The 27,188-nt window shown below is 36.9% G+C and overlaps 2 protein-coding genes across 2 annotated transcripts in view; one reads left to right on the top strand and one right to left on the bottom strand.

The window, feature by feature from the left end:
- Positions 1 to 1,821: 1,821 nt before the first annotated feature.
- On the bottom strand, positions 1,822 to 4,172 carry LOC114462822 (elastase-1-like). Its single transcript, XM_028445863.1, has 8 exons — positions 4,120 to 4,172; positions 3,917 to 4,014; positions 3,739 to 3,839; positions 3,028 to 3,153; positions 2,617 to 2,753; positions 2,391 to 2,533; positions 2,086 to 2,235; positions 1,822 to 1,931 (listed from the first exon to the last, which is right to left on the bottom strand). The coding sequence occupies exons 1-8, from the start codon at positions 4,157 to 4,159 to the stop codon at positions 1,920 to 1,922; spliced, it is 807 nt and encodes a 268-aa protein (XP_028301664.1). The 5' UTR covers positions 4,160 to 4,172; the 3' UTR covers positions 1,822 to 1,919.
- An 11,736-nt stretch (positions 4,173 to 15,908) lies between these two features.
- Positions 15,909 to 27,188, top strand: part of asic1b (acid-sensing (proton-gated) ion channel 1b) — a 201,050-nt gene continuing 189,770 nt past the window's right edge. Inside the window, exon 1 of the mRNA XM_028446065.1 lies at positions 15,909 to 17,056. Coding sequence (XP_028301866.1) covers positions 16,695 to 17,056 — 362 coding nt within the window. The 5' untranslated portion in view covers positions 15,909 to 16,694. The remainder of the gene's footprint in view (positions 17,057 to 27,188) is intronic.

Raw genomic sequence — 27,188 nt, 5'->3', positions numbered from 1 at the left:
ACTTAAATGTTTCAGATCATCAAAGATCAAAGATGACACAAGGAAACACAAGATGCAGTTTTTAAATGAAGGGTTTTATTAATGAGGAAGAATAAAAATCCAAAGCTACATGGCCCTGTGTGAAAAAGTGTTTGCCCCCTAAACCTGTGGTTGATCACACCTGAGTTCAATTTCTGTAGCCACACCCAGGCCTGATTACTGCACAGCTGTTCTCGATCTAGAAATCACTGAAGTAGACAGAAGATCCTCAAAAGCTATAGACATCATGCTGAGTTGCAAAGACATTCAGGAACAAATGAGAACAAAAAGTTATCTAAATCTATCAGTCTGGAAAAGGTTATAAAGCCATTTCTAAAGCTTTAGGACTTCAGTGAACCACAGTGAGAGCCATTGGGGGCAAATGGCAAAAACACGGAACAGTGGTGAACTTTCCCAGGCTGACCAAAATTACCCCAAGAGCGCAGCAACGACTCATCCAAGAGGCGACAAGACCCCACAACAACATCTAAAGAACTGCAGGCATCACCTGCTTCAGTTAAGGTCAGTGTTCATGACTCCATCATGAGAAAGAGACTGGGTAAACATGGCCTACATGGCAGAGTTCCAAGACGGAAACCATTGCTAAGCAAAAATGACATTAAGGCTTGTCTCATTTTTGAGACTTTTGGAAAAATATTCTGTGGACTGATGAGACAAAAGTTGAACTTTGTCTCATCCTACCCTCACCTAGGTGTAACACTGCCCTCTCTTTTTATATTCTCCCTTTAATAAAGTGTTTCTTACCCTTCCTTAGGGAGGGCTGGTGATGGTCACAATTATGTAATAAAATAATGCAATTTATTTAATTGCAATAACAAAAAATAAAAAAAAACATAAAATGCATTGCTGTCTAAAAAAAGATTGCACTTCTTTGACAGCATGTGCAGACAAGTAAAAAAAAAAAGAAGAAAAAAAAAAGGTGAATTTTTTGTACTATGTCCCATTGCGTAGAAGTAACACCACATTTCAGAAAAAGAACATCATACCAACAGTAAAATATGGTGGTGGCAGTGTGATGTCTGGGGCTGTTTTGCTCCTTCAGGACCTGGAAGACATAAGTAGCATGAATTCAGCTGTCTACCAAAAAATCCTGAAGGAGAACGTCCGGCCATCTGTTCGTGACCTCAAGTTAAAGTGAACGTGGGTTCTACAGCAGGACAATGATCCAAAACACACCAGCAAGTCCACCTCTGAATGGCTGAAGAAAAGCAAAATGAAGACTTTGGAGTGGCCTCGTCAAAGTCCTGACTTCAATCCCATTGAGATGCTGTGGCATGACCTTAAAAAGGAGGTTCATAATTGAAAAGTGTCCAATGTGGCTGAATTACAACAATTCTGCAAAGATGAGTGGGCCAAAATTCATCCATAGCGTTGTAAAAGACTCATTGCAAGTTATTGTAAACGCTTGGTTGCAGTAGTTGCTGCTAAGGGGGCCCAACCAGTTATTAGGTTTAGGGGGCAAACAGTTTTTCACATAGGGCCATGTAGCTTTTGATTTTTTTTCTTCCTCATTAATAAAACCCTTCATTTAAAAACTGCATTTGTATGTGTTTACTTGTGTTATCTTTGACTAATGTTTAAATTTGTTTGATCTGAAACATTTAAGTGTGGAAAACATGCCAAAAAGTAAAAAAAAAATCAGGAAGCAGGCAAACACTTTTTCACACAACTGTATAAAGAATTGTTTCATGGCTTCAGGGACAAAACTTACTATAGTTCAAGTTTTTCTAAATATTAAATGTATATTACTCCCCTAAAGGAAAAAAAAAAGCAGAAACTGTATTTGTGTGAGTTTCATTCCATTTTATTTATTTTAGTACAGCAGAAAACATGGTCTCCACTGATTGGTGATGTTTGTGGTGCATCTGGGATGACTGTACTCACATCATGATCTGGAAAAAAGAACAGATTACAGATGGTATTAATGCGAAAGGTATAGGATATAGACTAGATTGCCAAAACACCACAAAATCCATCAATATGCTCAAAATTTAGCGAAAAAAATGTAAGGAAACACATTGTGAATGTGCAATATTTCATACTAACCGAGTCCATCCATTGATTGTAGGCAGAGACACGAGTAAAGACAGTCGGCTTCTTGGGGTAGTTACATCCATATGAAGACACAAAGCTGGCAATGCCGTGCACGTAATATTTACCGTTCACCAGGCAGTTCAATGGTCCACCGGAGTCACCCTGTGAGACACAGCATCATGAGTGCATGAGTTAGAGATCAGCGTTCTAAATATTTTAAATCACTATACACTTCAGTGACGTTGAAACTAATCAGATAAATGTACAGGCAGACACAATGAATTTCTGGTCATGGAAACTTTTGGTGGGAAACCTACATTGCATCCAGAATCAGAGCCACCTCCAGCACACACCATGGTGGTCTTCACAGTGCTGCCCCACCATCCAGAGCTAGAGCAGGTCTCGTGGTCCACCAGAGGAAGGTGGGCCTGCTTAAGCAGAGCAGAAAGGCTTCCACCAGCTGGACGAGACAAATGAAGGCATACACTGAGCTTCAATGACACGACATCTTCTAACTGCATTGACAACAAACAATCAACTCACTGGAAGTACGTCCCCATCCGGTGATGTAGCAGTTATTGTTGTGGGGAAGAATCTGGCCGGAAGGAGGCAAAGAACCAAGCGCGACGTACGAGTTCAGAGTGGCCATGGAGGACAGTTTGAGCAGAGCAATGTCAGATCTGAGTGCAGAACAATATTGAATTTATTTTTCTACAACATTTGCATTTGATTCTCGACATTTGTCTACCAACGATCAAGGGTTCACTTCAATGTTATTTACTGGCAGAATAAACCCCAGAGAGCATCTACAAATAGGGTGAAACAAAATCTAATCCTATAGCTTTCTCCGTCTAAAGGGGTAAAATAGAATCACTTGAAGAATACTTGATATTGTCATTGCATTTTTAAGTGCAAGTGAAGAGTCTTTAAATTCTGATGACAAACAACTCTTACCCAGCAGCAACACTGGAGGAAGACCATCTCGGGTGGATATGAACCTTGCTGACACTCATGATCTGCTCTCTACCACTGTTAGTGTTGAGATCATGTTCACCCAGAATAACACGCCACGTCCTTGAGCTGTAATACACCAAGAAAAGAAAGACCCAAAAGTACACTTTAAAAAAGGATTTGATAGAAAATGTACAAAGAAAAAAAATATGTTGTCAAAACTTGTTAATTAGCCGAGAGTATTACAATTTTTAAACGCAAGCTAAAAACCTATTTATTCAGTCTGGCTTTTATGTAGTACTTAATGATTTTTATAATTGTTCTCTTCTCTACTTGTTTTTTTTTTTTTTTTTTTTGACTCTTTCTTATCTCATCATCTTAAATTATTTCTGTCTCTAAACCTTCATCATTTTCTACTTTTGTCAATCACATAAGCAAATGTCTGCAAAGCACTTTGATCTGCAATTTAATTGTAAGAAAGGCGCTTTATAAATAAAGTTTGATCGGTGATTGATACTTCAGTGAATATCTATACATATATTTTAACAGCTATTTAAAGGTAATGTGTATCAGAGTTTCAACGATGAAGGACAGAGACATTTATAACCAACAAAATGTACATGAAAATACCAAAGTTGTGTCAGAAAAAGGTGAAATTTGTAAGAGAATAACGTAAAAACCTATCATAAGTTAAAAAGTTTGTCATTATATTACCTGTCCACACAATGGGCAGCGGTTAAAACCCAGTCTCTCTTAATCAGGGTTCCACCACACGTGTGGTAAAACCTAGAGCCTGATTTGTACTGAAGAGAAATCTGAGGAGAGAGAAAATGTCCACTTTTGAAGACATGTGCAAGTGTTGAAAATATTTGTTGAGAAGAACAAATATTACCTGCCAGGGCCAAGAGTTGGGTCTGGCCACCTCACCTCCAACTACTCTTTCTTCACTCTCCTCCAAATACCTGGGCTGGGGCTCCAGCTCAGCCAGCACTGAATAAAGGACATAAAAACAATAGTTTCACCACCAAAATATGATAATCAGTGATTAACTGGCTTATAAAGTAAGAACCAAAAAAAGGATGAATAATTTCTTACCCAGGGCTGTGATACAAGCCAACAACAACAACCTGAGCATGTCTGCAGTGTGTCCAAAGTTAACCTCTCTGCATGAAGCCCCATCTTCTTTTATACTTGACTTTGACCTTCGGTTGATGTGGGAAAGTGTTCCCATTACACATATGGTTCGTCTCACACAGTGTTATCAGGTAAAACACACTTCTCACCACCACCTGTGAACCAGGATTTAAAAAAAAAAAAAAAAAAAAAAAAGTCACATAGGATGATAATTCTGTCACTCATGACACCATTTCCAGTGATTCCAAAGACTTACACAGGTGTTATATCATTTTTTACCTTAAGGATAAATGGTTAGTGTAGATATATTGGCCTTTGTAAACTGAGGCACTTCCCTCGCCGTTATAAGATTTTAATCTCTGGATACACAAACCGTGACCTCGGTGCACTTATGAACACTTTGGATGTAAGCTATTCTTCTTGAGTGGGAAATCTTGAAACGAGCAGTCTGATGTAATTTTGTGCAAGTTCTTCTGATTATTTGCATCATATTTTGAGTTTGTGCCCATCTGAGCTGGGATGAAATATGACGTAAGCATGAGAAAGCAAACGTTTATCAACAGAGAAGTGAGATAAAATTATTATTTTTTTATAGCCTCTGGTCAACAAATTGTGAATAAGTTTCATTTCATTTAACATTGAATTATTGAATTATTGTTGGCAACAATAACATGCTTTTGAGATTACTTTTTAGCAATTTTGGCAAAATATTTAATAATATTATTAAAGTGATTGTTAGGAAGCTACAGCTCCATCACAATGAAAAGATGACAATGATATTTTTTTCTGTTCAGGAAAAAGTCAAACACACTTTCCCTCTTATGTTCCGTAATTTGTAAAAAAAAAAATATATTATATTAACATCATCCAGTTAGAGATATTAAAGCAGCCATTTTTATTTTTAAATAAGCTTGATGAAGCGTTTGTTGTATTTGTACTTTGTTCCTGTATGTAATCAGTAGATTTTCTTGAAACAGAAATAAGATAATTCACCGTCAATCTATAGAGTTAATTTAGAAAGTTTTCAGCACATTAATGTACACTTTGTTGTTTTATGTATTGGAAACCACATTATAAAGGTCTGCAAAAGGAGCATAAACTAAAAGATATTCAGACTGACACTAGAGGGGACTAAAAACCAAAAAAAAAAAAAAAACACCTGTGTAACTGTGGCAAGCAATCAAACATAGGCAAGGCAAATTCATTTGTAGAGCATACTTCATACACAAGGCAATTCAGTGTAGCTTACATGATTAAAAAGTGCAACAGAAAACATTTAACAATTTAAAAATCAATAAGAACATTAGAATTAGCACTAAAAATATTTAAAATCAGCAGTAAAAACATTAAATTAACAATAACATGATTAAAATCTCCCCCAATCATACGCAGTAGAGAAAAAAAAGTGCCTTTTACTTTGATTTAAAAATGTTCACATTAGATCCTGACTTCAGCTTTGCTGGCAGTTTGTTCCACTTCTTTGCAGCATAACAACTAAAAGCAGCATCTCCAAGTTTACTGTAAGCTCTGGGCTCCACTATCTGACCTGTGTCCATAGATCTGAGAGACCTGTTGGGTTCATACCTGACTAACATCTCACTGACGTATTCTGGACCAAACCCATTCACAGATTTATACACCAGCAGCAGAACTTTAAAGTCTATTCTGAGGCTGACTGGGAGCCAGTGTAAAGACTTTAAACTGGAGTAATGTGACCCTAGCTGCAGCGTTCTGAACCAGCTGTAGATGTTTGATAAAGACCATTACAGTAGTCCAGTCCAGTCTTTCAGAGTCATGAAACCTTTCACTCTGTAGATGTTCTTTAGGTGGTAGAAGGCTGTTTTTGTGATAGATTTAATATGATGACTGAATGTCAGATCTGAGTTAATCAGAACACCAAGATTTCAGATTTGATCTTTGGCTTTTAAAGATCGAGACTGAAGATGCTCGCTGATAGCAATCCTCTTTTCCTTGTTACCAAAGACAGTCACCTCCATCTTGTCATCCAGCAGTTTACTTTTTCAACAACACCTCAATGGGACCATAGTTATCTGGGTTCAGTGATAGATATAGTTGTGTGTCATCTGAGTCGTTCTGATAATCAACCTTACAGCTCTATCGAATTTGTCCTAAAGGAAGCATATAGAGGCCAAACAGAAGGTGTCCAAGAACAGAGCCCTGAGGAACCCCACAGGACATTGGTAATCTGTCAGTTTCAAAGCTTCCAATGCTCCTCCAAGTCGGACTTAAATCATTGTAATATTTTTTAATTTAGTGTAACCCACATTTGCAACAAAATGTTATGGTCCACAGGACTTCCCATTACCATTATCATTGACTGTATTACCATCAAATATTATAATCACTGAATATTAAACTCTAAACATTAAAAAAGTCTGTGAAAATTTTAGTTCCCAACAGATAAATCTAAATCCATTGTGAGAACTGGGCGGAATTTTTTTTTTTTTTCCTTGACTTCTCTGTTATTATACAGAAAATGTTGAAGTGATGAAACATTATAAAGCTTTTTAAAAAGACTTTTTTTAACACTGATATTTTATCATTAAGTGTTTGGACAAAGGGAAATCCTCTGGTATGTCCATCTTTTATGAAATCGCCTTTAATTGCACAGAAAGTAATTAAAGTAGTGCTGATTTTGGATCATTGTCTTAGCGGGCAAATACAGAGATACCAATGCTGGCTGGTAATTGAGCTGAGCCCCTGACACGTTGGAAAATGTCCTAATGCTGCACAGCTTCATCACAAACGGGGGCTCCACGACTTTGTATCTGATGAACTTCTTTGAATGCTCTTTTTTACACTGAGCGCGTGTGTGTGTGTGTGTGTGTGTGTAGGCCTCATTCAAAGGGGGAGATAGAAGATAGGAAATGCTGGGGATTTGTTAATTAATGATGTTTGTTCTTGATACAACTTTTCCTCATTAACGAACAGTCAATTTGGTTCCCATGAAAATATCTCAGACAAGAACGCAGAAATTGAAGGATCTTTTAAATGGATGCAGTGATTGGGTTATCGCCGAATAAACTGGTTATCTATCTATCTATCTATCTATCTATCTATCTATCTATCTATCTATCTATCTATCTACCATTTTCAATTACAATTCAATTACAATAAATTTTACCAGCATTTTTTTTCCAATTACAATTCAGTTACAATTATTTTTTATCCCCAGAAAACCAATTACAATTACATTCTCAATTACTAAAGTTGAATTACAGTCAATCACAATTACTGAGCCTGAAATAAATAACCTAATGAAAGTTAACCTTCCTCTTGTGTTAGCTTCCTGTTAGCATCTCTTATGATAACGGGTCCTAAATCACCTGTGAAATACACAAAAAAACTTGTTTATCATCTAATGTATTTTCTATCTATTGGTTACCTTGTTAGGCTTCCTAATCAATGAAAATATAGGTTTTGATATTTTTTCTAAATGTTAAAATGTGGGAAAGCTTGATATGAAACACATTTTAATAATTGCTAACTACATGTGTGTAAAACTGTACATAGAACTGTAACACGGTTCCTCAGTTTTGAATTAAATTATAATTGACAATTTGTATTGAATTCTCATGGCAATTACTATTGCAAAGTCATTCATCTGAACTCACGTACAATTTAATTATGATTACATCAGCAACAAAAATTATAATTACAATTCACCCTAACCATGCTATCTATCTATCTATCTATCTATCTATCTATCTATCTATCTATCTATCTATCTATCTATCTATCTATCTATCTATCTATCTATCTACCAAATAGTAACAAACGGGCCATGTTTTAACAACAGTTTGACTAAGCGTCAAAGTAAATTTTGCCTATGATTTTTGTTGTTGTTGCTATTTTTAATTACAATTCAAATCATGATTAATCAGCCCACATGACAGCCCCTTTATTCGACAGACTGCTTGCTTGCGTGACCAGTGATGTGTCGTGGATTTGGATGAACGCTCACCAGCACACAGTCTATAGGAGCTGACAGTGTAATCACACTATCCATGTCGGCTAGGGAGATGTGCAGGGATGCATCAGCTCTGCCATGTGTCCTGCTGTGTGACAGCAGGAAAAACAATCAGTACATCCTCAACTTGCCACAGCGCTTTGATTCTCCCATTTCCAAGCGTCTTGTTTCCTTAATCGGGTTTAATCCACACGTCTGAGAAGAACAACAAAGGTGCGATTCAGGCAGTGGTGCGATATGGTTTTCGGTGCTGTGACAAAATATTGCAGCAGTTTATTGCAATAAAGGATCTGTTGTGGCGACTCGCAGGGTTGGGGTCAATTACATTTTTAAGTTGCAATTACGTCTTCAATTAACCATCTTCAATTACAACTCAATTACGATTACTGCATTGACCAGCATTTTTTTCAATTACAATTAAAATTACTATTATTTTTCTCCTGAAAGTCAATTAGAATTATGTTCTCAATTACTAAATTTCAATTACAATTAATTACAATAAATAAGGCCGTAAAACGTAACCTTCCTCTTGTATTAGCTGTTTGACCCATATCTTAAATCAGTTGTAAAATACACAAATACAATTATATATAATTTAATTTGTTTTTTATCTCTTGTTTATCTTGTTAGGCTTCCTCGTCCATGAAAATATTAGTTTTACTATTTTTGGTGTGGTCGTCTGAGCCTTTTTACTGTCAGTATACCCCTAGATTTACCTTTTTTTTATTTTTTTATTTATACTATGAGAACTCACAGGTGAACTTTATTAAAATAATTAACTATGTAGGCCTATGTGTAAGCTGTAGAACTACAACGTAGTTCCCAAGTTTTGTGTTTATTCACATTGTAAATGATGACAGTTTTTATAGAATTTCCATGACAATTACAATTACAAAGTAAATCATTTGAACTCAATTGCAATTTACATACGATTACAACAGCAACATATTTTTTCAATCACGATTACAATTATAATTACGTCATAATTGTAATTAATTAGCAATTTCGCAATTACAATTGTAATTGACCCCAACCCTCGCTATTAGCACTGGTATCTGATTGATCCTTTGGAAGATTGTCCATCCATCTCCATCCCCATGTTTGCACCTATGGTTTCACCCTTACCTCCCAACTTCTTCACTCTGCTGTGCTTTTGTTGGGTCTAAGACCTCAGTTTTACCAGATCCACTGGAGTGGAAATGGAAGCTGCTGCTATACTGTCCAATAGAGGGAAAAAAAACAACCAAACTTACTCTGCAAGATCCTGTAGTACAGAGGGTTTTCACCGATGTCACGTTCTGGGCAGTAACCCGGATGCAAGGCCGTGTTGGTGGCAATTGAAGGTAAACAATACATGTTGGAGGCACTCAGAGGTAATTACTGCGATGGATAAACCACAAAACAAAGCTCCTCAAAATGCATTATAGATGCTAAGGCATACAGGGAAGGACTGGTCTGCAGGAAAGGGCACACATTTTGGAAAAGTTACGGTTTATTGCTGGTGCAGATACATACGAGTCTTCCGTCTATTATGTATCCTGATATCGTCAACTACTTGGTTTTCTCAATAAGCCCTTACACAGTGGAAGACCTTAAATCTTATAAAAGTTTGGAGACTTATAACCAGAGGGTGTGTGGATGGGTGAGGGAGATGCAGTATCAAGTCATCAACGACAGATGTGTTGTGAAGGCCAAAGTAAGTAATGCAATAACAGAAAAAGGTCAGAGCTTTTACCTGGAAAACAATGAGAAATACAGCACATTTTAGCTCTACATTTTAAGAACTGCTACTGTAGCAGGGTATTAAATGTGATTATATTAAGTCCACATGCAGTAGCTTGATATGAATTATGTTATAATTATATTATATTATTATCACCACACTGGGCCAAATAAAATTGGATATTGTCCAGATTTTTGCCTCGTAGGTCCTGGTTTAGCTTCGATAGCCGCAAGCGCCTCCTTTCCTCTGATAACTTTTGACATTGTTCTCCCTGATTTGTTATGGTTTGGCAGTCTATAAAACTCCAAATGTTCTTTTTTACTGTCTGACCGATTGGTACAGCCAAAAACATCTTTTCTTTTGATCCACACCTAAGATCACTTTTTTAAAAGCCTTTGTGTGCACAAATAAGTAATCTGTGATGACTGTATGTTTTCAATATGACTGTAATATTTCATCAGTATTTATTTATTTGTTTGTCGGACTGTTGGCAGGATTACATCAAAAGGACTTATAAAGACGTATTCTGACAACATTTTAACCAAAGATAGACCTTGTGGGCCATGGAAGATTCCACTAAATTTTTGGAAGGGATCCGGATCAACATAGTGATTCTGGATCAGATTGAAAAATCAAAAAATGTCTATCTCGCATCACTGGTGAAATTTCGAAAATTTATAATTAGTTGTAATTGACCAATCTTTATAAAATTTGACTCAGTTTCAAGTTTGATCTGGATCAGATTCAGATTTCGATATTAATTGAAATAATGGGGGAGCTTATACATTTGCTGTACTGTGATTAATGGGGATATATTTTTTTTATAAGCCTTTAAAGGGTGTATGATCATGGTACCATGATCACAATCACTGACCCAACAACTGCCAATATCTGGCAAAGAAGATATTTGGCACTTGGGCTTTCTCTCTCCGAGTGCTCTTGTTTAAAATGATTTTCCTGTCATATATGGAACATTGGTCAATTATTTCATGTCATGAAAGACTTTTGTTCACACAGCATAACAAAACCATCAAAGCTAGCACGAGCCCGCATATGCTCCTCTGTAGAATTACTGTGGTTTAATTACGCTTTCAAAGGATAATAAGAGTCAAAGAGCACTACCTTCATATGAAACAAACCTTTCATTTAAAAACCCATTGTGTATTCTGTCAATCATATTTCACCAATGACAATTGGAGGTACAGATACAAAATACAATCTCACAGCTTCACTGGTCTGTGCAATATTACTTTCATGCATGACTACTGTCAACTTTACGAGTGGAAGTATGAGAGAAGAAAATTAACTTGGACCTCAGTTGTCTTAATAGCTGAGCAAAATTGATTTAGGCCTCTGGGTGTAAGGATGATAACATCAGTGATTCTGTCATACAAAGCCATAACTTAAAAGTATGCATTGTATGTGTACATGTTTTTATTTGCTTGACAAATCCCATAGAAACTTATTTTGAAATAATAAAAAAAAAGAAGCAAATAGTTATGGTTTAAATTATTGGACAGATATTGTTTTAATGTCATGTTTTATAATATAGATGTCCATTTCACCAAGTCCGTGTTCATTGATAATGAAACATTCCTTAATCTGAAGCACAGCAGCAGAGTTTCTCACACCAGAGCAACAATAAAATAAAGAGACACCACCACAGAAGAGCAGTTCTTGTGGGGTAATGGTTTCTGAGCAAGGCCTGGATGTGAATATTTAATTAGTTGCTAATGAAAAGAAGTCATTTAGATTAATTCCACCTTTGGACTAATTTCCATTTTGCGCATTTCATGGTAGAGAATGTCTGTATGCAATTTGTTTCCAATGCTTTAACTAAAAAAAGAACAAATGGTTAAACACTTTAAACAAAAATGTATTAACAAACTTCAAATTGGCAGTAATTATGAGCAACTTTTTGGCCAAGACAATATAAATGAACATGTGATTACCTCTTTACCTACAGAAGAAGCTATGGGAACCATGTTATAGACAACGTGTTGTAGAATCTACCCCTGGGCCAAGTACGAGTAACACTACATTACCTCTATGTTTTGACATGTAGAGTGAAAGATAAGTTTAATATTTTCAAATACCATCCATCTTAGACTGAGCCTCAGGCTGTGAATGTGCAAAGTTAGTGGTAATTTGAAACGTTCCTTTTAGTGGCAGATAATCAATCTTGCAGTAGACCTGGTACTGTTTTCATGTAAAGACACAGATACATAACCTGTGTTCAGAAACCATCGACTACACAAAGATGGGCAGAAATAGTCAAGTTGTGATGATGTCACCTACTCTTCGTCAACAAGTTGCTCTCCAACACATTTTCTGGTGACATCAACCCAGGCACCACTTTTAAACAAGCCTGAGATATGATGGACCATTTCATAAAAGCACAGAAGCTTTTGTGACTGGAGAACAAGAACGACTGAATTCCTTTTTATTAGCTTATTATTTGTTGCACAAGAGAACCTTAGGTAATTCTATGTAGTTGGATGTAATAGTGGCCCTAATGACAAGTAATTAAGGTTATAATAACAACAATTTTCTCTTGTAAATAGCTGATAGGCCACAATATTTAGGGAAGTTCAGTGAAGTAGTTAAGTGAAGTATGGAGGCCATTGCCACGGTTACATGGTGTTTTTGAATTCAGAATTAATTATTCTGATTTAAATTATTCGGAATTAAAGTTTTCTGCTTCATGTTTACATGGAAATAGTCATTCCAAATTGAGGTTTACATGGACAAACATGTTTATTCGACTTTATTCAATCCCGTTTTACGTCTAGGGGTTAGGAAGGGTTCTGATTGGACGTTAGGTTCTCGGTGCCCAACCCTACAAGTAGAAATCCAGAAAAACAATTACCAGGAATAAATGTTTTCTTCTTGGTAAAGATAGTAGCTCTAACAAATGCTACAATGCTAAACTTGGTGATATTACAGCCTGTTCATGCAGTACGGGGCCGCATTTACTCCGTCTCCGGGTATTAGCATGACCCGTTCGATGTAGCCATTTGGTTTATCGATGTCTGTGTGTCATCGCGACTGGATGATCATGCGCAGAACGAGCGGAATTAACTTAAGGCAGAATTAAACGTTTCCAAGATAGAGGAATTATTTAATTCGGAATTAAAAATTTGGTTTTAAGTTTAATTCGGAATTACATTGGCTTGAGAAATTAAGTGTTTACAAAAAAGATTTCACTTTTATTCTGAATTAAAAGGGAATTAGAGTCATGTTCACCCCAGTCTTTTAGACATTATGTGATCCCATTTTTCACAATAAGAGTGGATAAAAGCATCCTCTCAGTGATCTAATTCAGCATCAATGTGTCAGAAATGAGCAAAGAATAAAAAATGACAGCATGCGCAACCCAATAAATAGCATCTAAATATCCAAGAATTTCGTATCGTCTGTAATATTAAACCCGTGTTTGTCATTGCTGTGAAATATCTGTCCAGAATTCACTGGCACAAAGCGTGACTCATCCTTCTGGTAGTGATGATCAATAGAAGATGCAGGCTTTATAGATGACTGCCACACTGGCAGTCAATACTTTGGCAAATAGCAATTACAGACGCATTATGATCAATTTCATGGGTAAGCTCCCTTCGCCTCTCAGCAACAGTCTATATGACATATGTGTTAGTGTCCTAGGAAAACGTCTGCCTTATTGCCCATGTTTGGATCACCAGCTCACTTTGACACATTTTGATGTTTTACTGAGTCAGTTATAGAGACTTGGTCAGAGGCAAAAATCCATTTATTCAGGGACTTTAGTTAGCTTATGTACATCTTATCTGTTAACCACTGTGAATGTAGGATTTAGAGAACAAATACACAAAAGGACTCCAAAATAGTACACTTATTTACTTCAATGACCAGACGACTACAGAATGTACAAACAAAGCACAAAAATACACAAAATAACAAGAAAAACACACAAAACGACAACAAAAATACACAATATAATTCCCAAAATACAGGAAAAACTACAAAAATACACAAAACAATTTTTTTTTATCCTATATTGACGTTCAGATTGCTCATTTTTCCTAAATGCTGACATGGTCAGCAGAAATGTAATGAGTACTAATATATTCTACTCAAGTAAACGTACAAGTAAGTCATACATAAAATACTCAGGTACAAGTAAAGAGTAGCTCAATTAAATATTGCTTAAAGTAAAAATCACTAGTTACTTTCAACCCCACGTTTATTTTGTCAATAAATCTTGCTACGGTTCCATTGCATACATTAAACATCTCATGTATAAACTTAAAAAGGAAGAGAGCTAATCTTGCACAATTGGAACTTAATTTATTTTCCATAAAGGCATCTGTATAAAATAAAAGGTTTGTCAAAATATACAAATATTTTTTAAATAAAATAACACCAATGAGTGCAATTTAAAATAATAAAAGATTATCAGGTTCTAAGTATAGCTAAATATATTAACACTATTTTGGTGCAGTACATTACGTTTAATCTAATTGGTCGGCTATGATGTGATGCATTTGATTGTTGTCTGGTCATTTCATTTTTTGTAGTTTCACAATGTCCGTTGACCATTTTTAAACAAGAATTAGAAGAATTACTCAGTCATGGTTGAGTCTAGAAATGTAATTAATTATATTACTTCTTTTAAAATGTACTTAAGTACAAGTAAAATGACTGATTTAGAAATATACTCAAAAAAGTACAAGTACCCAAAAAAAAAGTTAATTACAGTAACGTGAGTACTTGTAGTTTGTTTATTTCACCTCTGCCAATCAAAGGTCTTGCACCTGAAGTTGAGAACCACTGCTCTGTACCCACATCAGCTTGTCATCCTTGATTTTTCAAGGCAGTGGCTATCCGCACAGAGACTATCAAAATACCCACATTCTATCAGTTCGTTTGGCCCCTCATTGGCCAGTTTAGGTCACGTGATTAAGAAGCTAAGTACTTGTACTTCTGTTTGCTATTAATACGTCCATTCCTAAACTACGTTGCGGAGTCATGGACTTTCTAACCCTAATCCTAATCCTAAACTAACGTTATGGATTTATGTAATGCCAGTCCAAAACATAAAAAAAATATGACGAGGTTGGATTCGACCGTGGCTCAGGTGGTAGAGGGTCGTCTTCTGATCGAGAGGTTGCGGGTTCGATCCTGACTATGTGTCGAAGTGTCCTTGGGCAAGACACTGAACCCTAAGTTGCTCCCAGTGGTCGACTAGTGCCTTGCATGGCAGTCCTGTCCCATTGGTGTGTGAATGTGAAAATGATTGGGCGAATGAGCTGATATATAAAGCGCTTTGGGACTGCTTCCGTGTGGGGATAAAGCGCTATATAAATCAAGTTCATTTACTGTGGAAGGCATCTACATGATTGGATTTATGGTAGCATGTTTGCTGCTGATTGGAGCAGGCAGCTTTCTGACCTATCGCAACATCCATATTACGTTGGCATCTGTTTTGGGAAGGCTGCCAGTCATTTGTGAAGGATGGGGAGGGCTCTCAACACTCAGACTCATGTGATGAATGAACTCAAAAGCAAGCAGGAGCTGCTTTTGGATCGTTTACGCGGAATTGAAACCGACTTGGAGAAGTTGAGTGTCCGACTTGCAAGTTAAGGTCACTTTATTGGATTAATGTAGAGAGAACCGGGACACAAGACTATTGAAATTGAACTAGCCTAAATCAAAAACACATTGCTTTTATGAAGTTTATGCTGACAGACGCTCCATCCCCACCACTGAGGATGCCTGTGCAATACAGACCCTGGCTGTGTGCACTAAAGTGTATATGACAATACAGTAGTGAATCTCAATTCATTTATTTTTAAAATGTATTTTAAATAGGCCTATATTTTTTTTGTCAAAAAAAATAATAAAATTATAATAACAGCACCCCCTGTTCAAAATTACAGCCAGTGGCACTGGATCAGGGTCCCCTCAGTGAAGCAGTGATGTTTCCCTCCATGTAAGCCCCCTATTGGTAGTCCGGTCCTTCAGTCCCTACATGTGTTGCCTCCGACGTTTAAACGTCACCCGGTTTAAAAAGACGCACGCTCTCATATCTGCGCGATCCGGTTTGGGACGAATGTAACTGATCCCAACAAACGCTGCTTCTTTCCCAGAATTCCCACTCGGGGTAAGAAATCGCTTTCTCTCCAATAATTGATCGAAGATAGAGAGGTGTGAGCCCAGAGGAGCGGGGTGCGTGTCCCTGCTGGGGACGGATGGATGCAGATGCAGAGGCGCACTGACACACACACACACAGCAGCACCGGCTCGTCTGTGATGCAGCTCGTGGGAACCCCGACATCACGGGACTGCTTTTAGGGTTTGATAATAATACCGACACGTGTTGGGATCATCGTTTAAGGATCGCCAGGGAAGGACATCCATGCACGGATAGAGCCAGGAGGACACACCGCTGTTCCGTTTTGTCCCTGCACTTCACATTTGTCATCATACGCTTACGTGCGTAAAATCAACCCGGACGGCACGAGCGGCATCCATCCAAGCGCGCTCAACATTCGGGTTTTTGTTTTCTTCTTCTACTATGTATGAGTGACAGACTTGGAGCCGCTGTCTGCTGCACTTTCCCATGTTCAATGGGGATGTTTGAGGACGACATGCTCTGAATAGCAGGTTTTTTTAACCGGCTGTCAGTGACGCAACCTCCCACTGTCTGCATGAGAAACACATGCACAGCATTAGCAGGGCGTGAACTTAGACACTAAACTAAACCTCCTTCTTGTTTGAAGGCATCTACACATCCACTGAGCCCATCTCTGCGCCCTGTTAGAACCCAGTCTACTACATTAAACGATGGATCTAAAAGCGGACTCGGAGGACACGGACTACACGCCGCCACCCCCCATTGAAGTTTTCGCCACCAGGTCCACGCTCCATGGCATCTCGCACATGTTCACCTATGAACGGATGTACATCAAACGCACCCTATGGATTCTGTTCTTCATGGCCTCCGTGGCCGTGCTGGCCATGGTGTGCGTGGACCGGGTCCAGTTCTACTTTGAGTACCCTCATATCACCAAGCTGGACGAGGTGGCCGCCTCCATGGTCACCTTCCCGGCCATAACCTTCTGCAACCTCAACTCGTTCCGCTTCGACCGGGTTTCCCGCAACGACCTGTACCACGCTGGGGAGCTGCTCGCCTTACTCAACGGCAGGTGTGTGGTTTTTACCTGTTGATATTTAACAACAACATATTTCCTGTTCTTTCTCCTTTAAACAGATAGTCTTTAGATTAACTTATGTGAACTCATCTTTTGGACATTTGTGAGTTTGAATCCTGGGGGTGATCGTTTATTTTGACTTTGGGTTTAAAGTAGAACCTGACGATTAATCGGGCCGATTTTAGATTTTAGCTCTCAAACTTTTTTTCTTAAGTACCCCCTTTTTTATTTCTGAATCCAAGTACCCCCATTGTCAGACTACAAAGGGGGTACTTGGATATATATATATATATATATATATATATATATATATATATATATATATATATATATATATATATATTTTTTTTTTTTTTTTTAAGAATATAACTTTGCAAATAAGTGCAAGAATACAGTGCCTCCTGAATTGATTTATCTCTGGTCATCTAGTGTGGGACCAAGACTGACCTTTGTATATTCACTTTACGTTTTAATTTAGATCATTTCTATCATCAATATCAATATTATAATTTTTAACTACAAATAAACATGATAAACCCCCATATTTTGAATGCTTTCATTTGTTAATTTTTCACTATCTCTCTCAAGTACCCCTTGTAGTGTCATGGCGTGCCCCTAGGGGTACACGGACCCCCATTTCAGAAACATTGGTCTCTAGACTCTTTAATATGTAACTTTTTGTTGCATGGAAATTCTGTGGCTTTAATAAATCCATGTTAATGTTTGCAATTTGCACAACTTTATTTTTTAATATAACTTTATGTTGTATTCCAGAAATGCAGTTTGGTCAAGTTTACCTTTTCTTCTGACCTTAGTAGTTTAGCTTCTTTGTCTCGATCACAATTAGAGTATTTTAGGAATGTGTGCTCATGTACAGTATATATATATATATCCTGTTTATATCAGTATATTGGCCGATATATCCGCTATCGAACGATAATCGACTCTAATCTGAAGTGTTATAGTCAAACGGAGGTCAGTGGACGTGTTAAGATTGCAGATTTCTACCAAATCTACAATTTGATCTTGTGATGATCTTGTACGTGCATGGTTTCTTGGTCCTCTGAATTAATCCTCACACACTGGTAATCTGAAAAAAGTGGGTGTGCCGCCTTTTTTCCCAGTGATGGACTGGAGACTTATACAGGGTAAAATATGCACGGATTCCTGATTAATGACCGTACAGCTGCCAATGGTGTGAATTGTTAAATCTACTTAACAGGATTAAGCAGATTCAGGCATCCCATAACTCCACATTACAATAAATGGATGTATGATCAGCTAATGTAACTTCTCCAGAGCCTGATAAAAATATAAATCAAGTCCTATATTTCCTGTTATTGTCAGATCCATTGTTGCGTGGTTAAGCTGTAGCAGCTGCTGCACTATAAGGTAACAGAAATCTTTGAACACACACACACACACACACACACACACATATAGGAATTTCCTTGATGTCAAACACTGTGGCTTTATTCTCAAGTGAAATCTAATGTCACATGAAAGTGCAAAGCAGTGTTTTAAGAGCTGTGTTCACCGATTGTTGCTGGTAAGCCACTGGGAGACGTGCAAACAACATGGCCAAAGCCTGCAAAACCTTTTAAAGAAGATGAACTTGGACTGCCCTTATTGTCTGTGGTAAATGGGATTAAGATGGGATAATGGATTCAAAGTGTGACAAAAAGTCCTCCTTGGATACATTAGTGTTTATTGAAATTTTTTCAGATGTTGTCAGGTGTAATCACTTAAACGAACTACTGCTCGGTGCATAAAAATACTTTGTGGCCAATGTTAATTATGTTCCTAAAATCAATCATTTCATATGGGCAGATACAGTGATCATGCAAATCCCATTACAAAGTTAGTGATGGAGAAACTGCCATAAGGCAAATTATTAACATCAGCATTAAATGAAAAATGAACGTCCTACTATTTGTCTTGTTGCACTTAACTCTTGGTTAAGTAGATGACTGGTTGAATGGTGGTAAAGTAATAAAACCCACGCCTTACACTTGTTGCTTTCTGCTGTGCTTTGACCATTCAGCTTTAAGCAGCTGTACCACTGTATTAAGTACAGACATTTATCTTTGAATTTCCTTATTTTTTGTCTTAATTCCACACTACATAGAGCAAAAACAGATAAAAACACACAGCGCTGCACTGGCAATGGCAGTAGGAACGTCCCCTAACAATGCAAACCTAAAACATCTATAAAGCACATCGAAATGCCATCTTGTGCACATTACATTGTCTATTTTTAGTCTATTGATCAATGTAGTTCTGCAGGCCAAGGCACACTGTAAATCGCTGTACATGCTGAACTGACAACGCAATTCAGTGTTTTGCTCATTATCGCTTGGCTGTGCCATGTAGGTTAATATTACAGGTGATACCCTTCCTCGAAAGCATTTTGAACCCATAAATAAAGGTGAATAGTACTTTGCTTTGTATATGTATCACCTTGATCTTTTATATCCTTTTGGTATTTCTAATTTATATATACAGTACACTATATATAAAATATTAGGGATCTCCCAATACAATGTTTTCATTTCCGATATGATACCGACATTGCAACCTTGCGTATCAGCCGATATTGATCCGATATCAGCATGAAGCATACTAACTTTTTTTATTTATTTATTTATTTATTTATTTTTTATAAAAAACGAATAATTACTTATTTTGTAGTGTGGAATGTTAGAATAGGTTTGATCAAGTGATGTTACTCAAACAGGACAATAGTCAGCAACAGTAGGTATGAGGAAAAACTGACTAATTTATTATTAACCAATTGGTTACATACATTTTAACCTTCAACATAATATCTACAGTATTCTACAATTGAAGAAAATAAATAAAAAATGAATTGGGTTAAAAGAAAAAAAAAATTGGAGAATCCGGAAATTTTGATCCGATATTCGTTTTCAGGCTGTTATCCGATACCGGATCGGAACACCTCTATAAAATATTGTATATGTGTGTTTTCAACAGCTGTTTTTGGAAAACTAATATTGGTTTGTTAAATGTCGCAATGTAATGACCATGGCAATATGTGGGTCCCAGGGTGAGACCAGTTGAGAATCCCTGCTTTAGATGTTCCATATATATTGACGATATATATTATTTATTAGTTGCAGTTTAAGCAGAATTTCTGAGAGGAAAAAAAGGCTTCTTTAGGAAAAGTAATGACTCACGACTGTGGAGAGCAAACAGTCAGAACAACAGCACCTGCAGTGAGTCACTTTGCACTGGCCTGTTTGGAGATTGAGGAAACTGAGAACGAGAAGAAGCAATTAACTTGTGCCTCATCAGCTGCATGATGAACAAGTCTTTATCCTCGTGTAATTAGAGCTGTTTGTTAAGCCACAGAGTTGTCCCACTGATTAACTCGCTCATCGCCTGCGTCACTTTGGTACCGCTGTTCCTTTGGCCTTGAGGGGAGGGTCTTATTCTACTGTTTGCTAGGTCACAGAGTAGGGCTGAAACCATTCAACGAGTTACTCGATTAACTCATTACAAAAATTCCTCGAGGCAAAACTTGTGCCTCGAAGCATCATTATGTTCCTATGACACGCACTATACACGCAGGGACCGCACACCACTAGCGCGTCATCAATGCGCGACAAACATTCTGCATTTAGTTGGCTCCATGGCGGAGAGTAAGCGACAGAAAACGTCTAAAGTCTGGAATCCTCAAAAATGAAGAAAACAAGGTGCAATCATGTGTTTACTGCAAATAATACCTGGCGTACCACAGCAGTACGACTCCAATGACGCAGCATCTGAACCGAAAGCATCCACATGCTGTTTCAACAAGCGTCGCTGAAGCAAAGTAATGTAGCGCTAATTTAGGCCTGGGCCGATAATCAATAAATGCATAAATTAACCGGACGATAAATGAAAATGAACGTGGAAGTTTTACAGACTCGATATATTAACATATATGTGTATTTGGCTGCGCGCCTGTCGGCTGTGGCTGCAGAGGTTAGCGTTAGCTACGGATATAAAACAGCAGATAACTTAGTCAGTTCTAATAATTTCTCAGTGAACCTGCAGCGTAATTACTCTAAAATAGTATACGACCGCCAGGCAATCTTAGATTTACAGTAGGTAAATCAAACAGTTATAGTCCGGTAGATGCGGCAACTCAAGCTTGAGATTGCTACAGCGGCTACACCCAGCGGCCTATGTAGCACCCGAGCCTCGTACCAGCGCAGGAGACGTCAGCGGCGTGATCGGAAGCACGCACGGCACGCCTTTACACACAAACCAGGGTAGACGGTCTTTAAATCCTTAAAAAGGCAAGGTATTAAATTTGATGTAGCCACATTTAAGGCCTTAAAAGCTTTCCATTTGAGAAAAAGGGCATTGCATTTGAGAAATTGTAGCATTAAATATTGTGGTACGCCTCAGTGCCTGTGCTGTGAAGTGTGGATTACAAACACTGTCTCTGATCATCACTGTGACAATTCTAATAATGTCAGTAGCACAATATTTTGATATAGAAATACTTCATTAAGCCCGAGATAAATTCATTTTCTCAGCTGCTAATAACATAATTCCAGTGTTTGTCAAACACACACAGGCTTCTAGGTTACCATAGCAAATAGGCTCACCCCAGAAATTATATATTATTTGTTAGTAGTTAGTTAGTTGACTTAACTGTATTGTTATTTAATTGCTGGCACTGGCACTTATTAAATAGCAATGAATTGGCTTAGTTTTGGAGCCAAATGTTGTTGTTTTTGAGAAATAAAAGCCAACTGCTTGATCATTTTACAGCCACATCATTTTTGTTATGCATTATTTGTTTTGGTTGCTTAAAAACGCATTTTTTTTAAAAAATCCGATTAATCGATTAATCGATCGATAAAGTGCTAGATTAATCGATTCCAAAAAGAATCGATAGCTGCAGCCCTATCACAGATAGCGTATTGTCTTTAGGGCTGGAAGAAATACCTTGAGCTTTCTGTAATGTAAATCCATTTTTGTGTGCTGTGTGCAAAAATTGGTCAAATCAAATTTTAAAATGATCAAAAAAATGTGATGATGTTAGTGTGATTGCATTTTGTGCCTCATTAGTAATGACTTAATGCTGAAGACCTTTTTTTACATCGGAATTGGACTAGGAATAATGCTTACATTGCTGTTTATCCTCCCAACTTCTTTAACTGCAGGAGGCTATTGCAGTTTTTTTTTCACTCAACATCCCAAATTTATAGAATTATGTTTTTAAAGGAAGGTTTAAAGCCAACTAATGGTAATGCTGTGTTTCCATGGGCAAGGTGCGTTAATAGCTTTTGAAAGTCAGCGCTTGTTCGTCAGTTCATCTCCAAACTGCATGATCTTGTTTTTAATGCGAAAGCTGTTGTTAAAGCGCTTGACATCACATTGGTAACAGTTATGTTGTCAAAAGTCTTTTGGAGCATGAAGGTCTGGAGTCAGCGTTTAACTTAGAAAAGCCTAATTTTCATCTTTTGTTTTTTCCGCATTTGCATATTCTCACATTCCTGTGTATAGGTTTTACATAAATGACTGAATGAATGAGTCTCATTTAACAGTGCAGAACACCACATTACCATTACATTTCCTGGTATTTCAACAATTTTTCAAAGGCAAAAAAAAAAAAAAAACGTATTAAAGAAAGGTAATCGTTGACAAGAGGTTGGCCAAGTTGATGCCAAGAAGTGTTAAATCAGCTGATAAAAGTCATGGAGGCAAATCTGCTGACACAGGCCTCAACGTTTCTCCTCTAAGTTGCCAACATGCTGGCTTCAAACTCCGATTTGCATGCAAAGTGTACCATTTGATCAAGTGGCCTTGTCGTTTGTCTCTACAAGGTGTGAAGGCAGATCCTTGAGCAGAAAGAGTTGTTTTAAAAGCACATTTTCAAGAGGTGGCTTCATTTTTCCTTTTGTATTGGGTACAATAACTATGAAATTGCAAACATTCGATGAACATTCATGATGTTTTAACTTTTATTGGTGTTTGTGGACCCTATCACAATAATTGATTCATGAAGATATGATTGCAGGCATTTATCTGTTATAACTTAGAAAAATCAATGTACAATAAATGAGCGAGGGACTTATTTTACACAAATTGGTTGATTAAATAAGCAAGTTTATTGTAAAATGTACAAGGGATGCACCGAAATGAAAATTCTTAGACAAAACCGAAAACCTGAAATGAGAAAACCATGGCCGACATCCGAAACACCAAAATAAATGATTATGCAAATTATTAGTCTCAATGCATTTATGACTCTAAAGCAGGGATGGGCAACTCTATCACAAAAATGTGATTGTGTTATAGCATTTAGATTAATGACTTATGAGTATTAATACAGGTTTTATTTTGTCAGTTTGTAGTTATTATGTGTGGTTTTGTTATTTTTTTAGTGTTCTTGTTGTCATTTTGTGCATTTTTAGGGTCACTTTCTGTATTTTTTTTTTGTTTTTTTCATTTTCCTGTCATTTAATGTCATTTGTTGACAGTTTGTGTGTCTTTTGGAGCTATTCTGAAATGTGTTATTGTTGTTTGTGTTTTCATTGTCATTTTGTTGGTTTAAGTGGTTGTTGTGTCTGTCTTTGATGTCATTTTGTGTTTCTTTTTTTGAATTTTTTGTGTGTTTTTGTGCGCTTTGTTGCATTTTGCTGTCGATTTGTGTGTTTTGGGAGTTATTTTGTGTATTATGTTGGGATTTATATTCCGTCCAACTTCTTGAAATACAATTTTGGGGGGTTTGTTTTAGGGACCACACAAAATTAGACTGAGGGCCACATATGGCCCCCAGGCCACTAGTTGCCTATGTCTGCTCTAAGGTGTACTAACCTTACTAAAATTAAAACATTACAATTGTATAAATGAATATTAATGCTTCAAAGAATAAATAGAATAAAAAATGCGCAATATAAAATACAAAAATAAAAAGAGTTCGCAACATCCTGTTTTGGTCGGCTTTTTAGCCGAAAACCGAAAATGCACTTTTGGGCCCATTTTTGGTGGCTGGAATTTTGGTGCACCACTAAAATATACAAAATTTCGCATCCCAATGTCTGCTCATTGTAACACCAGTATTTTAGTTTTAAAGAAAAGACACACCATGATGTCATCAGCAAAGTTTTGTATTGATAATCTATATAAAACAAGGAATCTGTCTGTCTGTCTGTCCGTGTGTTCCTCAAATTTCTCAGCTGGATAAGGCTCAGGCTAAGACTTTCAACATGGCTGCTGCTTGGTTCAAGCTGTGTGCGACATCGGATTTGTTTATACTGCCGTTATATATGTCGTTGTCCATTGTCCACCGGAGGCACCAGAGTCAGTGCATTTGTGCGTGTGTGCGGACTTATATCAGCCGCATGGAGGAATCAAAGAAGTAGTGATGTGTCGGTCGCGAACGCCTCTAAGAGCTGACTCATGCCTTACACGTGATGCCATGGCAGTTCTCTCTCTCTCTCTCTCTCTCTCTCTCTCTCTCTCTCTCTTTCTCTCTCTCTCTCTCTCTCTCTCTCTCTCTCTCTCTAAAACAGCTTTATTGCCATGAAAAACAGGTTTACATTGCCAAAGCAAGTGTGACATAGAACGATGTACACACGAAAAGATGAAATGTTAAAAAATAGCTACATTTGTGTGATGTGCAGGTGATGAAATAAAAAAAATAACAAAATAAAAATAGGCTTTCACTATATATATATATATGTGGAACAACATTTACAAATAAGTTATGAGTGTTATAAAAGGGGAAAAGGGTATGTACCATGTACAGAATTTGACATACTGTATATCAATATACACACACACATGCGTCCGGTTGCACAAGTACATACATATATACATACAGTGCATGTACACAAACATCCACATATGTTTATATTCATACTAGGGCTGGGTGATTTTGCCTAAAAAAAAAATCTTTGATTTTTTTAAAGAAAAATTTGAGTTTCGATTTGATTTTAGATTTTTTTTTTAATGCACTTAAAAATTATTGCAGACATCATACATATTGTCAAAAGTGTAAATGTATTAAATGTACTAAAAAGTAAATGAGGCTCTGTCATTCAACCATTTAAAGCTTTAACCCAGGTTTAAGCAAAAGTACAACAGCAACTTCACAGTAGCTTCAATTCAAACATAACATAACATAACATAACATAACATAACATAACATAACATAACATAACATCGGAATGCGAAAAAGTCCCAAAAAACTGTGGTAAGAAAAAATAAAAATAAAAAAATAAAATATATAATTTTTTTTTTTTTTTTAAACTCAAATTTGCAAAATAAAATAAATTTTTATCTACAAATTTGATTATAGATTAGTTAGATTTTTTTTGCACAGCCCTAATTCATACATGCATGGGCAGACTATATACTGTATATAGATAGTCTGCCCATGCGTGTATGAATACTGACTTCCTCCGGGCACTGCACTAGTAATAATGATTGTATTTGTTATTGCACTATACGTTAAAAGAAATCTCAAAGTGCTGAAGTTTTAAAAAAAGAAACTCATAAACATAAAACGAAGTAAACTAGAAGCCTTTCATTCGTTTCAGTCCCCACAAGAAAATTAAAGTGCTTTTGGCCCATAATCCAATTTAGTCTCTCCTCCCGTACGAAGTCAGTTTGCTTTGATTGCCTTAGGGAGCAGTGGCAGGGCAATATTCAAAATCTACCCAGATTATTGTGACCGTGTGCGCTTTGACTAAAGCCTTATGACTCGGAGTTGTAAGCATAGTGCTTTAAGTGCTCTCCTGGCAGCTTTCTGTTGCTCAAAGACTCAGACTGGGGATACAATTCAATTAGGCTCTGAATACGCCACAAGAGGCTGTATCTTTTTTTTTTTCCTAATCAAAATGAAGCGTGACAGTGTGCTGATGCAGTGAGTGTCTCTGCATTAGTGTTTAAATTCTGCTGTACTTTGACAGCACACTGGTAAACTCTTGCAATTACCGGCCTTTGGGAAAATACAGCATGGCTTGATTACGGGACTTCTTTCTGTCATTGTAAAAATATAATTCACATTTGTTCAACATACTCTGTAATGACTCTCTTTCATTGCTTAACAGCTGAATCCCCGTGATTTAAAAACAATCGTCACTGCTGGAGGCAGTAATTACATAAACGTTGTTGGAATGGATATGTCATCCATTCAAACACTTTGTTGTTATTGTTGTTTGTACGTTAGTACAGCAATTAAAGTGAAGATATAACCGCTACGGAAGGAATCGGTATGCATTTACAGTATCTATGCAGTGTATGTGTTAAAACTAGACACTTGAATCCATTTAAGCCTCTTGTATGTGTGAAATAATCGATATAAGAAAGTTTTTAGTTGAAATAAACAGGCCTATGTTAAACTTGTATTATATTATTCCAGGACGAAAACATTGCGTAGCAAAGTCAATGTAAAGAAGCATGGAAATTACATAATGTGTTAAGTTTTCATTTATTCAGACAGGCTTTTTCAGGAAATTTACTTTAATCTCTTGACTTGTTTCAACTGCCAGTCTTCTTCAGAGGCGTCTCCTGATCCCTTTGACATGTCCTTGACTTCTGCGTAGTAATTCCGGCAGGTTTATTTTATCTTGTTTTTGAAGAATATGTTAAGGTTTCATTTATTCAGATGACTTTTTTTCAGGAAATTTACTTGAAACGTGTCAGGAGATCAGTAAGTTTCCTGAAGAAAGTTGTTGAATAAATGAAACCTTTGCATATTATTCAAAAAGAAGACAAAAAGAACTTGCTGGAATTATGGAAATTACATGCAATCACTCAAGTTTGAGCTGTAATTCTGTTGTGCAGTTTAAATAAAAGCCCCTTTACCATGAACTACTTGACTTGTTGACTAAAAAAAAAAAAACCTAAAACATTGTTTCCATTCCAGTCTCACGATTCTACATACTGCAGCTTTAAATAGTAAACTTTTCATCATGTCAATACATTCCAAAATCCCAGAAATCACGCAATCAAAACTTAATTCACTTTCATAAAGGGACCACGTGTATAAAGAGTAGGAAAGCAATATGTTCACAAATGCTTTTCTTTTCTTTCTATGCTTCTCGCAAATAATCATTATCTGATTCAATTATCAAGGGTGCGTTGTCTTCAGTTTGTG

The sequence above is a fragment of the Gouania willdenowi genome, chromosome 5 (genome assembly GCF_900634775.1).
Source record: "Gouania willdenowi chromosome 5, fGouWil2.1, whole genome shotgun sequence".
Lineage (NCBI taxonomy): Eukaryota > Metazoa > Chordata > Actinopteri > Blenniiformes > Gobiesocidae > Gouania > Gouania willdenowi.
Note: the sequence above shows the minus strand (reverse complement) of the source record. Positions and strands in the feature narration are given on the sequence as shown.